Below are 14731 nucleotides of genomic sequence, written 5' to 3' on the forward strand. Positions count from 1 at the left end.
GGAGATGTTGGCGTGTTCTTGGGCTTTAGTACATTTCAGGCAATATATATGGGGACTTAAAGTGATTGTAAGAACTGATCACAAGCCCTTGACGAAAGTTCTCATCAGTAAGGAGTTACAGAACGCTTCTCCTAGACTAGCCAGAATGTCTGTGAAACTATTGGATTTCAATTCCGAAGTACAATACATACCTGGTACAAAGAATAGGGTTGCAGATTTTCTAAGTCGGCTACCATTACCTTTTGATTCTAGGAAGGATTCAGATGAGAAGTTTGTCAAGGATGAACAGGTTGCTTTGTTATTTGATGAAGGTCAGGATGAAGTCAACATAGATGAATGGAAAATGGGCATGGAGACTGATAAAGAATTACAGAAAGTATTGCCATATGTGCGTTTTGGGTGGCCAAACAAAAAAATTATCTGTGAAACAGAACGTAGTTTTTGGGAAGTTCGCAATGAGCTGAGTGAGAAGCAAAATATCCTCTTGAGGTGCGGTAGGTTTGTTCCCCCAAAGTCACTTCGTGCAAAAATATTGGGAGTGTGTCATGAAGGGCATTTAGGTATTTCCAAGACCAAGGCGAGAGTGAAGAACATATACTGGTGGCCAGGTTTGGATGTTGAGGTGGAGAGATTAGTAAGAGAGTGTGCCATGTGTGAGAATGCAGACAAAACATGGAAGACTTTCAACCCACCGTTGTTTCCCGCTCCTTGCCCAAATATGCCATGGGACAAAATTGGTATAGATATCATGGGACCAGTGGAAAATATTCAGGGTGAAAAGAAATTCATTATTGTAGCAATGGATCACTTTTCTAAATGGCCGGAGGTGAAAATCACTGATAACGTGCAGAGTGAGGATGTCGTGAGGTTTCCGGATAAGTTGTTTATTAAGGAGGGGCTACCAAGATGTGTAATTTCTGATAACAGCCCTCAATTTATTGCTGACACTTTCAAAAAATTCTTGCAAAGGAATGGAATCTTTCACAAATTAACTTTGCTATATCATCCAGAAGGCAATGGTTTAGTTGAGCGGTTTAACCGAATAAGTACATTGCAATTGGCAGGTAGTAGCGGTTTGAATTGGGAAAAGGAAGTATTCAAAATGATTTGGGCTTACAGGATAACACCTAATGGTAGCACAGGTAAAAGTCTGTTTGTTATTATGAGAGGCAGGGAACCAGTAAGTAAGGAGTGTGCATGGATTCGGGAAGGAAACATTTCTGAATGGTCATTGGATTTTTTTTTTTTTTTAACTATTAGAGGCAAAAAAAAATTACAAGTTAAATTATGATCACTGTTGATGACATGCGCTGCGAATTAACCCCTTCGCTGCCAGGCCTTTTCCCCTCCTGTGCCCAGCCTTTTTTTGACTATTTGGGGCAGTTCGCGCTTAGGCCCTCATAACTTTTTGTTCACATAAGCTACCCATGCCAAATTTGTATCCTTTTTTTCCAACATCCCAGAGATTCTAGAGGTACCCAGACTTTGTGGGTTCCCCTGAAGGAGACCAAGAAATTAGCCAAAATACTGTGACATTTTTGTTTTGTTCAATAAAATGGGAAAAAAGGGCTGAAGAATAATGCTTGTGGTTTTTACCCTGAAAATGGCATCAACAAAGGGTTTGTGGGGGTAAGATCATCATCTTCCCAGCTTTCAGGGACAGGCAGACTTGAATTAGAAAACCCAATTTTCAACACAATTTTGACATTTTACTGGGACATACCCCATTTTTACTATTTTTGTGCTTTCAGCCTCCTTCCAGTTAGTGACAGAAATGGGTGAGAACACAATGTTGGATCCCAGAAGCTAAACATTTCTGAAAAGTAGACAAAATTCTGAATTCAACAAGGGGTAATTTGTGTAGATCCTACAAGTGTTTCCTACAGAAAATAACAGCTGAAAAAATAAATATTGAAATTGAGGTGAAAAAACAGCCCTTTTTCTCCACATTTTACTCTGTAACTTTTTCCTGCGATGTCAGATTTTGTAAAGCAATATACCGTTACGTCAGCTGGACTCTTCTGGTTGCGTGGATATATAGGGCTTGTAGGTTCATCAAGAACCCTAGGTACCCAGAGCCGATAAATGAGCTGCACTTTGCAATGGGTTTTCATTCTAGACCGGGTATACAGCAATTCATTTGCTGAAATATAAAAAGTGAAAAATAGGTATCAAGAAAACCTTTGTATTTCCAAAGTGGCCACAAGATAAGGTGTTGAGAAGCAGTGGTTATTTGCACATCTCTGAATTTCAGGGTGCCCATACTAGCATGTGAATTACAGGGCATTTCTCAAATAGACGTATTTTTTACACACTGCCTTACATTTGGAAGGAAAAAATGTGGAGAAAGACAAGGGGCAATAACACTTGTTTTGCTATTCTGTGTTCCCCCATGTCTTCCGATAAAAATTGTACCTCACTTGCGTGGATAGGCCTAGCGCCCGCGACAGGAACTACCCCAAAACACAACACGGACACATCACATTTTCACAAAGAAAACAGAGCTGTTTTTTACAAAGTGCCTAGCTGTGGATTTTGGCCTGTGGCTTAGCCGGCACCTAGGGAAACCTAGCAAACCTGCACAGTTTTACAAACTAGACACCTAGGGGAATCCAAGATGGGTAAGATGGGGTGACTTGTGGGGCTCTGACCAGGTTCTGTTGCCCAGAATCCTTTGCAAACCTCAAAATTTGGCCAAAAGAACACTTTTTCCTCTCATTTCGGTGACAGAAAGTTCTGGAATCTGAGAGGAGCCACAAATTTCCTTCCACCTAGCGTTCCCCCAAGTCTCTCGATAAAAATTGTACCTCACTTTGGGGGGGTAGGCCTAGCGCCCGCGAAACGGAATGCCCCAAAACACAACGTGGACACATCAAATATTTCCACAGAAAACAGAGGTGTTTTTTACAAACTGCCTACCTGTGGATTTTGGCCTCTAGCTCAGCCGGCACCTGGAGAAACCTAGCAAACCAGCACATTTTTTAAAACTAGATGCCTAGGGGAATCCAAGATGGGGTGACTTGTGGGGCGCTCTGACCAGGTTCTGTTACCCAGAATCCTTTGCAAACCTCAAAATTTGACCAAAAAAACACTTTTTCCTGTCATTTCGGTGACACAAAGTTCTGGAATCTGAGAAGAGCCATAAATTTCCTTCTTCCCAGCGTTCCCCCAAGTCTCCCGATAAAAACGGTACCTCACTTTTGTGGGTGGGCCTACTGCCCGCGAAAGGAAATGCCCCAAAGCACTATCTGGACACATCAAAATTATCAAATACAAAACTACCTGTTTTTGCGGGGGGCATCTGCGCTTTTGGTCCTGGGCTCAGCAGCCTTCTAAGGAAACCTACCAAACCCAGATATTTCTGAAAACTAGACACCAAGGGAGTCCAGTGAGGTGTGACTTGCGTGGATCCCCCAAAGTTTTCTTACCCAGAATCCTCAGCAAACCTCAAATTTAGCTAAAAAATCACATTTTCCCACATTTCTGTGTGGGATCACTGCACTGGGACACATTTCATACCACCCAATGTTCCCCTCAGTCTCCCGGTAAAAATGATACCTCATTTGTGTAGGTGGGCCAAGTGCTTGTGAAAGGGAAGAACAAAAACATGTTGATATTGAGGGGGAACCAAAGGGGTCCAAAAGGGCAGTTTGCAAAAAAACATTTTAGGCTGACAAGTGCAGCAGAATTTTTATCGGTATAGATAAGACAATGCTGGGTGGTATGAATTTTGTGGATTCCTGCAGATTCCGGAAGGTTCCATCACAAAAACGTGGAAAAAATGTGTGATTTCCAGCAAAGTTGGAGGTTTGCAGGGGATTGTGGGTACAAAAATGGTGCGGGGTGCACGTGAAACACACCACCCTGGAATCACCCAGATGTTTAGTTTTCAGATGTGTCTAGGTCTTGTGGATTTTTCTACATGGCAGCGTCCCAAAGTCCATAAAGTGCAGCCCTCACCATTCCAAGAGGGACGATTTTGAGAGTAAGCCAAGCTCTCATGGCCCAAATGTAAAACTAAAACCCAAAATAATCAAATGTCTTCTTGCTTGCTGTGGGATAAGATCTTTTAGAGTGCGGGGGAGAGCTGAAAGACTGTTGCCCCCTTCAGTTGAGGTGGGGGCGTAACCAGGCCCATACTGGTTGGTAGCCACCACCCCAATATATATACAGGGAGTGCAGAATTATTAGGCAAATTAGTATTTTGACCACATCATCCTCTTTATGCATGTTGTCTTACTCCAAGCTGTATAGGCTCGAAAGCCTACTACCAATTAAGCATATTAGGTGATGTGCATCTCTGTAATGAGAAGGGGTGTGGTCTAATGACATCAACACCCTATATCAGGTGTGCATAATTATTAGGCAACTTCCTTTCCTTTGGCAAAATGGGTCAAAAGAAGGACTTGACAGGCTCAGAAAAGTCAAAAATAGTGAGATATCTTGCAGAGGGATGCAGCACTCTTAAAATTGCAAAGCTTCTGAAGCGTGATCATCGAACAATCAAGCGTTTCATTCAAAATAGTCAACAGGGTCGCAAGAAGCGTGTGGAAAAACCAAGGCGCAAAATAACTGCCCATGAACTGAGAAAAGTCAAGCGTGCAGCTGCCACGATGCCACTTGCCACCAGTTTGGCCATATTTCAGAGCTGCAACATCACTGGAGTGCCCAAAAGCACAAGGTGTGCAATACTCTGAGACATGGCCAAGGTAAGAAAGGCTGAAAGACGACCACCACTGAACAAGACACACAAGCTGAAACGTCAAGACTGGGCCAAGAAATATCTCAAGACTGATTTTTCTAAGGTTTTATGGACTGATGAAATGAGAGTGAGTCTTGATGGGCCAGATGGATGGGCCCGTGGCTGGATTGGTAAAGGGCAGAGAGCTCCAGTCCGACTCAGACGCCAGCAAGGTGGAGGTGGAGTACTGGTTTGGGCTGGTATCATCAAAGATGAGCTTGTGGGGCCTTTTCGGGTTGAGGATGGAGTCAAGCTCAACTCCCAGTCCTACTGCCAGTTCCTGGAAGACACCTTCTTCAAGCAGTGGTACAGGAAGAAGTCTGCATCCTTCAAGAAAAACATGGTTTTCATGCAGGACAATGCTCCATCACACGCGTCCAAGTACTCCACAGCGTGGCTGGCAAGAAAGGGTATAAAAGAAGGAAATCTAATGACATGGCCTCCTTGTTCACCTGATCTGAACCCCATTGAGAACCTGTGGTCCATCATCAAATGTGAGATTTACAAGGAGGGAAAACAGTACACCTCTCTGAACAGTGTCTGGGAGGCTGTGGTTGCTGCTGCACGCAATGTTGATGGTGAACAGATCAAAACACTGACAGAATCCATGGATGGCAGGCTTTTGAGTGTCCTTGCAAAGAAAGGTGGCTATATTGGTCACTGATTTGTTTTTGTTTTGTTTTTGAATGTCAGAAATGTATATTTGTGAATGTTGAGATGTTATATTGGTTTCACTGGTAATAATAAATAATTGAAATGGGTATATATTTTTTTTTGTTAAGTTGCCTAATAATTATGCACAGTAATAGTCACCTGCACACACAGATATCCCCCTAACATAGCTAAAACTAAAAACAAACTAAAAACTACTTCCAAAAATATTCAGCTTTGATATTAATGAGTTTTTTGGGTTCATTGAGAACATGGTTGTTGTTCAATAATAAAATTAATCCTCAAAAATACAACTTGCCTAATAATTCTGCACTCCCTGTATATATTTTTTAATTCCCTGGCATCTAGTAGACTTTCTGCCCACCGGGGTGTGGATCAGGGGTAATTGCCCCATCTGCCCACTGGTGGGCAAAACAACTTTGGCCCCATTTATTTTGGGTGGGGGTATGGCCATACCCCACCCTCTTATTTTTGAAAAAATAACTTACCTGGCCTCTGTTGGCTTTCTGCTACCCCTTTGGGGCAGATGGGCCTTCCAAAAATAGGCCCATCTGCCCCCAATGGGGGGCAGATATGGTCAACAGTAATGTGCCCCCATGGGGAGCGACCCTTACCCAAGGGGCTGCCCCCTAAAGAAAACACACGCATACACACACACCAATCCCTGGTGCCTAAGTGGTTTAAAAAAACAGCCAATCTGCCTCCAAGCGGGGCAGGAATGGTCTAAATACAATGTGCCCCCATCCCCCGCGGAGCGACCCTTGCCTAAGGGGTCGCTCCCCACCTCTAAAAAACAAAATAAAAACAAAAAAACATTTTTTTTTATCACTGGCGCCTAGAGGCTTCTGCTCCCCCCCCCCCCGGGGGCAGACCAGCCTAATAGCAATAGGCCGATCTGCCCCGGGGGGGCAGAAAAGGCCTAAAATAAATCCCCCCCGGTAGCGACCCTTGCCTAAGGGGTCTCTCCCCATCTCTAAAAAAACAAAACAAAACATTAAAAAATCCCCCAAAAATGTATCCCTGGTGCCTAGCCTAATAACAATAGGCCGATCTGCCCTCGGGGGGGCAGAAATGGCCTAAAATATATTCCCCCCCCCCCCAGGGGAGCGACCCTTGCCTAAGGGGTCGCTCCCCTTGCGTGAAATTCACAGAAAAAAAAACTCCCTGCTGTCTAGTGGTTTCTGGCCCCTTCGGGGCAGATTGGCCTTATAAAAATAGGCCAATAGGCCCCCAAGGGAGGCAGAAATGGCCTAAATATAATTTGCCCCGCAGGGGAGCGACCCTTGCCTAAGGGGTCGCTCCCCACTTCTAAAAAAAATTAAAATTAAAAAGATCCCTGGTGCCTAGAGGTTTCTGCCTCTGGGGGGGGGGGGGTGGGGCAGAAAAGGCCTTCAAAAATAATGCCCCCCTGGGGAGCGACCCTTGCCCAAGCGGTCGCTCCCCTTTTGCCAATTTCAGCTAAAATTAAATCCCTGGTGTCTAGTGGGCATTTTAGCAGCAATCCGGCTGCTAAAATGCTCAGAGAGACTTCAAAGGGAAGGAAATTCCTTTCCTTCCCTTTGAAGCCTCTCAGGCCTGCTCCTGGTGATCGGAAGAGAAATGCTGAGCATTTCTCTTCCAATCGCGCTGGTAGCTCAGCTGGGAGGAGGCCTCTATGATGGTCAGCGCGCGATCGCACGCTGACATCACTGGGGGGTGCGGGGTCAGGGGGGGCTGTCGGGGTGGAAGGGGAAGGGCTTCCCTTTCCATCCCTGCCTTTGGGTGGTCGGGGGGAAGAACACAGAGGGAGCGCTGGCGCTCCCTCTGGGCTCTGTGCCCAGGACGTAATGGTTACGTCCTGGGCACATAAGCACTGTGCCGCAGGACGTAACCGTTACGTCCGCGGCACAGAACAAGTTAAGGAGAGAAGTCTGTTGGTTTCTAAACGGAGTAATAATCACCATACACCCTCAAAAAATGTCTGACTTACTTCTCCCCTAAAGGAAAAACGCCAATCTGTCCGTAGACAACCTTAGGGGTACAATAGTGAAAGAAACATGTGGTAATCCTAACCGCTAAAGGCAATGGGGAAAACAATAGGATTTGTCAGCACCAAAGCAAGGAAACACGGGTCCCCAGCAAGAAACGACAGTAGCAGTGCAATATGAACAAACTCGATGCCAGGATTGTCAGTCAGCTATTCAGGAAAACAGGAAATTCAGAAGAGTGAAGGAAGCCACTGGACAGTGACGCTTACAAAAGTTGAGTCGTGTATCTGAAACATTTACAAGGAGGCATGAATTAAGGAGACAGAGGCGGTCATTCTGACCGCGGCGGGCGGCGGTCGCCGCCCGCCATGCGGTCACCGCCAAATGGCCGCTCCGCGGTCAGGAGACCGCGGATGCCATTCTGGCTTTCCCGCTGGGCCGGCAGGCGACCGCCAAAAGGCCGCCCGCCGGCCCAGCGGGAAAGCCCCTGCAACGAGGAAGCCGGCTCCGAATGTAGCCGGCAGAGTTGCAGGGGTGCGACGGGTGCAGTGGCACCCGTCGCGATTTTCACTGTCTGCAAAGCAGACAGTGAAAATCTGTATGGGGCCCTGTTAGGGGGCCCACAACACTCGTTCCCGCCATCCTGGTTCTGGCGGTGGAAACCGCCAGAAACAGGCTGGCGGGAAGGGGGTCGGAATCCCCATGGCTGCGCTGCAAGCAGCGCCACCATGGAGGATTCCCTGGGCCAGGGGAAAACCGGCAGGAAACCGGCGGTTCCCCTTTTCTGACCGCGGCTTTACCGCCGCGGTCAGAATAGCCCTGGAAGCACCGCCAGCCTGTTGGCGGTGCTTCTGCTGCCCTCCGCCCTGGCGGTCAGAGACCGTCAGGGTTGGAATGAGGGCCAGAGTCTCAAAGCCAAACACAGGAACCTGTCCGGGTGCGGCTTAAATACGAGTCAGGTCTCCCTAATCAGCACAACCATACCTCCTTTCCAGGCTTTCCCTCAATCTCACAAGAGTCCAGCATGAATCAAGGAGTCTGGCTCAGAGACATACAAGTAAGGAGCATATGCATAGCTTGGTCACATAGGGATTCTATTAATACACACTTTAACACCTCATGCCTCCATTGCCATTGTGACGGTTACTGCACATGAGGCCCGAGCGTAACACCTCTGAATGGCTATCCTCCATTGTTCTGGCAAAAAAGAGCAGTGGTGGACTATGTTTATGCATTGATTAAAGGGCCTTAGGCTCTTGATTTGTCAAGGACAAACATTGTGGGCCAGGAATAAAATGATTTATTTCTAAACAGGGCTACCATTTTTCAAGCTTGGATCTCCACAAGCAAATCATCACATTGAACTTGTAGTAGAATCCCAACCTATTACTGTCTTTATTACACCTCTCCAGTGCATGACTTTCATGTTAGTAGTCGTTAGGATCAAAACGCCAAACACTTTCTTCTGGTTTGATCTTTATTAATTTGGAAAGTTGCCCAGAGCTTCGAATTTCTTTTGTGCATCATTGGAGTGGATGTGTTGGATGTATTAGGTTTTGGCATGTGGGGTTATTCTCCAACGTCCATGTATCTCTTGATCCAGAACCCGGATTTCTGTGAAATTACGCTGAAGGGTCCACTAAGATGATGGGATTTTGATCTTTGAATCAACATCCTTTCTGAGGATATGGATAGTGACAGGGCTAGTGCTGTGTTCGCTACTCCGAGTTTGGGGCCTGCAAAGGGACTCACTGAGAGCTGCCAGCACCACCCTCCCCAAGTCAGAATGCCCAAGGTTCATTCCCTCTCGTCTTGGAGGAAGGTCAGCATGGGCAGGTTGTCCCTGTTATGTGGTATCTCCTCACCGTCACTTCTTCCACATGTTGCCTCGCACTTATATGGTGAGGGCACAGGAAAGATGCAGCAGCACCTCACAGCCCTGCCAAGTGCCACGCATCAAGGGTCAGACTAACGCAATTTGGTAAACCTTCCCGCATTCCCGCACTGGAACACTTTGTCATGCAATTTTGATGGCTGCTTTGAGCTCAGCAGAAGTCATTCTTTGTTTGTCACCTACTGGAAAAAATATTTACCTGTGCAACTGCTATGAACGTCTACAACTTCAATAGATAATCAGGGAACAAGGAAAGATTAACTGTTGCACCAATGAGGATACGTTTCTATATGTACCTTATTAAAGGAAATTTTCTGTTTGTTTTTAATGACAATTAGGTTTCACTCTAAAGCACCTCCACGAAAAAAGGCATGGAATGTCACTCTTAAGCACACTTAAAAGTAGATAATGTCACACATATGCAAACTGAAAACTTGGCAGCTATGACCTCACTATCCATAAGCAAGTGACGTGTACAGCAGTGCACCCTGTGGGATACTGCCCTACTCTAAGGGGCACCATTGTCACCGGGACTTTCCTTATGTTTGTGCTTGTGAGGGGCAAAAAACATTTATCAGGCAAAATCTGTTGTTCTGTCAGCATCAGATGCCAGTGTTTGTTCCGTCTATGATCATCAACTATCCAAGGTGACCTGCAACGTCCTTCTATTGTGTGAATGGACACAGTAAGTAGCTGTTCTTTGAAGTTCTGTGCACCTTTATGATGAGAGATGGGAAGTATCCCTTTATCTTTGCTCCCACGACTACTGCATGTCACCCAGACTGATGGGAGACTATTGGTGAGATAGCAAGAGTACAACATCCATTTTAGGACATACTTTATTCCTCAATCCTCATCCCTACTTCTCATCCATACTTCTCATCCGTCATCCCTACTTCTCATCTATCAAACATCAACCCTACTTCTGATCCATCATCCCTACTTCTCATCCTTCATCCTTACTTCTCATCCATCATACATCATCCTTACTTCTCATCCATCATCTGTACTTATCATCCATTATACATCATCCCTTCTTCTCATCCATCATCCCTACTTCTCATCCCTGCTCCTCATCCCTACTATTCATCCTTCATCCCTACTTCTCATCCATCATCCCTACTTTTCATCCATCGGATGTCATCCCTACTCATCCATCATCCTTAATTCTCTTCCATCATCCCTACTTCTCATCCCTGCTTCTCATCCATACTTCTTTTCCATCATCCCTACTTCTCTTCCATGATTCCTACTTCTCATCCATGTGTCTCATTCCTACTTCTCATTCATCTTTCATCACTCCTACTTCTCATGTGTCAGCCATCATCCCTACTCCTCAATCCTCATCCCTCAGTTATGCCAACACATTTTCAGTTTTGTGAAACACACATTCACACTGGTTGGCAACTGCCAATCAGAGTTATGAAAGAGAGAGAGCTTCATTCTATTTCACTGAAAAACAGCCTTCTCATTGCATGTGCTGGGTGAAGACAGAGGAGAGGAAACACAACTCTGTGTTTGTTTCCAGTGAATTCAGGGCTTGAATTCACTGGAAACAAACACACAGTTGCATTTCCTCTCCCCCGTCTTCACCCAGCATCTGCAATGAGAAGACTATTTTTCAGTGAAATAGAATGCAGGCCTCTCTCATAACTCTGATTGGCTGTTGCCAACTGGTCAGTGTGAAGGTGTGTTTCACAAAACTGAAAATGTGTTGGTATGACTGAGGGATGAGGAGTTGGGATGATGGCTGAGGCATGAGAAATAGGAATGATGGAAGATGGATGAGAAGTAGGATGAGAAGCAGGGATGAGAAGTAGGAATCATGGAAGAGAAGTAGGGATGATGGAGAAGTAGGGATGATGGAAGAGAAGTAGGGATTAGAAGCAGGGATAAGAAGTAGGGATGATGGAATAGAAGCAGGGACTATGGGTGAGAAGTAGGGATGATGTATGATGGATGAGAAGCAGGGATGAGAAATAAGGATGATGGAAGAGAAGTACTGATGTTGGATGAGAAGTAGGGATGATGTATGATGGATGAGAAGTAGGGATGGTGGATGAGAAGTAGGAATGATGTATGAGGGATGGGAAACAGGAATGATGGAGGAGAAGTAGGGATGATGTATGAGAAGTAGGTATGATGATGAGAAGCAGGGATGAGAAGGTGGGCTGAGGAGTGGGGATTGAGAATGTCCTCAAATGGATGCTGTACGGGAGTCTCATTATCTATTAAGTTAGTTTAGTTTGGCCTTTTGTATTACGGGGGCTGCATTTTGATATCTAGAGGAGATCTACGGATGAACTCCCTCACTGGGCACACCTTCAGATCTTCTGCAGATCCGCGCTTTATTTCCATATTTCACTGGCCACTTAATTTAATATAGAAAAAGTAGCTCACTGCAAAAAAATATGAAAAAAATATAGCACGCCAGCAAAAATCTGGAACAGCCTCCCCCCACACCTGTGGACCATCACCTGACTTCCGGAATTCCGAATGGCCCTCAAAACCTGGCTGTTTTAATAAGCCTGGGGGACCTGAAAGCGCCTGGATACCCTATCAGGTGATCAGCTGCGCTTTATAAATCCTGATTGATTGATGCCAGACCATTCACCATGTTCCCTAGAAACAGAAATGTAAATTATAATATAAGTTTCTCACAAAGTGGCTATTTCACTTAATTTATTGAACAGCATTTAAATATCCCCAAAACAGGTGGAGTAAAACATAAATCTGGAACTCCTGTTCACAAAGCTGAAAACAGCGAACAATTTAGCAGATAAATAAATAGGTTAAAAAAAGAATCGCTTGTCTTCGAACAAAGCTTTTAATTTACGTAAAGTTGTTGGTAATTCAAGAGCGGACACTTTTCTAAAGCTGATAATCGGTTGTGTTCTAGAGTCCTCCCGAGCCAGAGAAGCCCATCGGGAAACTAAGGCAGAATCCAGCGCCGGGTTTTGTAGGCGGCCTCTTCGGGGAGGAGAAGTTGTTGAACTTTTGTTACTCCGCGGCCCTCCCTCCTCCTTTACAGTGCATGATGGGCTTCACGGGACGGGAAACAGCATGGCTGCCAATCTCTCACTGACACAGGTAACCTTTTCCTATGGCTCGGACCCCCTGCCTATGGGGACCCGCTGAGAGAGAGGGGCCTGGTGCCCCGCCCGAGCCGGGGACTCGCGTAGGCGGTGCGCCCCGTCCCGCTGCGGCCACCCCGGGGCGCACAGCTAGCTCTCACTGGAGTGACTTTCGCTTTGGGCGTTAGCTTCAGTTCGCTTCTGCTGCTCGGACCGTCCGTGTCACATTATCTTTCCTAATAGGACAGCCGACGGGAGCCTGACCCCAGGGGCAGGAGGGGTCCCTGGCGAGGGGGGTCCTCTTTTGACCTCAAAATGTGGGCGGTTAATTTGTACATTTGTATTCCCCTGGTGGAGTGTTACCGGTGCCCCGCTGAGTTCGTTGCCTAGAGAGGATTTTTAAGCGTACAGGGTTGGATTACGGATTGAAAACCTACACGTTGTTTATGTGTTTTGTATTTTGGTAAACCCGGTGTCAGCGTTGGCCGAGGCTGCTATTTAACAAACAGGCGTTGCCTGTGGTGAAACGACATTTCATTCAGCATCCAAACTTTAGCACGGCTTCCAGCTGCCTGTGTACCCTGTCAATTTTCACGACGTTTGTCTTAGCATTTAGTAAACATGCTGTGTCCCTGGGGAGCCAGTTTCCAATGTCGTTTATTGAAACTTCCCAACACTGCGTGGAAAACTCGTTCTCCCCACCCATTCCCCGCGAGCTAATTACTACTTGCACTGTTTGCTCCTCCTGTAGTATCCCGTTTAGATTTGTTGAGCGCCACCTTATCCTGTAAATGACATACCCCGCTAAAATGCAGACTCGCATACTTAAAACGTCATAATGAAGGCTTGAAAAGAGCACGGTCAGAAAATCCATTTAACCAACTAGATCCAGTTGCTGTCATGCTTTTTGTACTGTGCAGACAATTAAATTGCTTCTGGAAAATCGTGATTGATGTCTAAAGTTGTACTTTGGTTTCGCATAGTCTTTTAGCTTGGTTACTTTTGTTTCTTTATAACGTAATTCAGTGTCTACCAGTGTATGCAACGGCTGGATTCAGGTAAACTGTTTTCGTGACTGGCCAGTTGGAATTTCTGCATTGTTTCTGATGGATTATAAAAGTTTCATATCGCCATGTGAATTGTTGGCGCTTCACAAAAACGCGCAGCTGTTCCTAGACATGTAGTTAATCAACATTATAAGCGTCAGTTGTTGTACTGGATGCCTTACCATGCCATTCGATTCCATTAATATGACAGTTTTCTTTATACACATTTAATATGGACGGATTCTGAAAGCACTATGCTTTTCATGGTAATTTAATGTGTTTATTTTTTATAATTTGTCAGAACTGTTATTCATTTTTGTTCTGTTATCAACTTTAAAGTTTAAGATTTACACTTGAAGAACCAAAGTAGAGTGCACTTTACACGTTTTCTCTCTCACTCGCTCTCTCTCTCTCGCCCTTTCCCTCCCTTTCCTCCCTCCCTCCGCTGAAAAAAACAAATATTGTTTAGTTGGGTGAAAATATCAGTTAGAACATAACATTTAAAAAAGAAAATTCACAGTTATAGTTAACTAAAGTAACTATAATTCACAATATAAAGTAACTATAACTTGTGCCCCCGCCACGCAAAGTGCTGTCACAAATGAATTATTTTCAGATGTCATCAGCGATGATGTCACGAGTGACATAATACGTGAGGGTTTAAGTAGTGCATGGTGTGGGTGTGAGTTTTAGTTACTTCAGTTAACTATAACTGATGAATTTCATATTTTTTTTTTAGTTTAGGATGTTATGTTGTAACTGACATTTTCACCTAACTATAACACGCTAACCTTAGATTTTTCAGTGAATTTGTTTTCTTAGCATTTTTTATAGCCAACTTTTATTGGTTTATAAACGTAAAACCAAATTGCAAAGAAGGCACATTTCACTATCACATTTGATTACAGACTCGTAGATGAACAGGTCCATGTAGCACTTGGGTAGGTTAGAATGTTCATGTGTGGGTAGAGCCCAGCCACACATCCGAAATACTATGGTATTTTCTTTCACAACCCCTTGCCTGGTAGACGGATCGTTCCATTTGAGCACACCAATCCATCCCACTCCTCCACTGTTGTAGCGAGGGAGGGGTCTTGGACGCCCAGCATCTAGCAATGTCCCGCTTTGCAATAAGCAAGGCCGTGCCCACAAGTGTGCAAATCATCTGGGTGCCGCCAATGTCTTCCATCACCCCAAGCAGAGCAACCTTGGGGGAGGCTCAAGGTGAGATTCAGTAGAGTAGAGTTCATGCAGGATGTGTGCCCAATATCGTTGGAAATTGGGACAGGACCATGCTATGTGGAAGAAGTCCGCCGGTGAGTGAAGGCATTTATCGC

At 45.2% G+C, this 14731-nt stretch overlaps 1 protein-coding gene across 1 annotated transcript in view; it reads left to right on the plus strand.

The window, feature by feature from the left end:
• The first annotated feature begins 12208 nt into the window (after window positions 1-12208).
• The window catches only part of EPS15 (epidermal growth factor receptor pathway substrate 15), a 792619-nt gene continuing 790096 nt past the window's right edge, over window positions 12209-14731 (plus strand). The window contains exon 1 of the mRNA XM_069232684.1: window positions 12209-12364. Within this exon, the coding sequence (XP_069088785.1) occupies window positions 12338-12364 (27 nt within the window). The 5' untranslated portion in view covers window positions 12209-12337. The remainder of the gene's footprint in view (window positions 12365-14731) is intronic.

Source organism: Pleurodeles waltl, chromosome 4_2 (genome assembly GCF_031143425.1).
Source record: "Pleurodeles waltl isolate 20211129_DDA chromosome 4_2, aPleWal1.hap1.20221129, whole genome shotgun sequence".
Classification (NCBI taxonomy): domain Eukaryota; kingdom Metazoa; phylum Chordata; class Amphibia; order Caudata; family Salamandridae; genus Pleurodeles; species Pleurodeles waltl.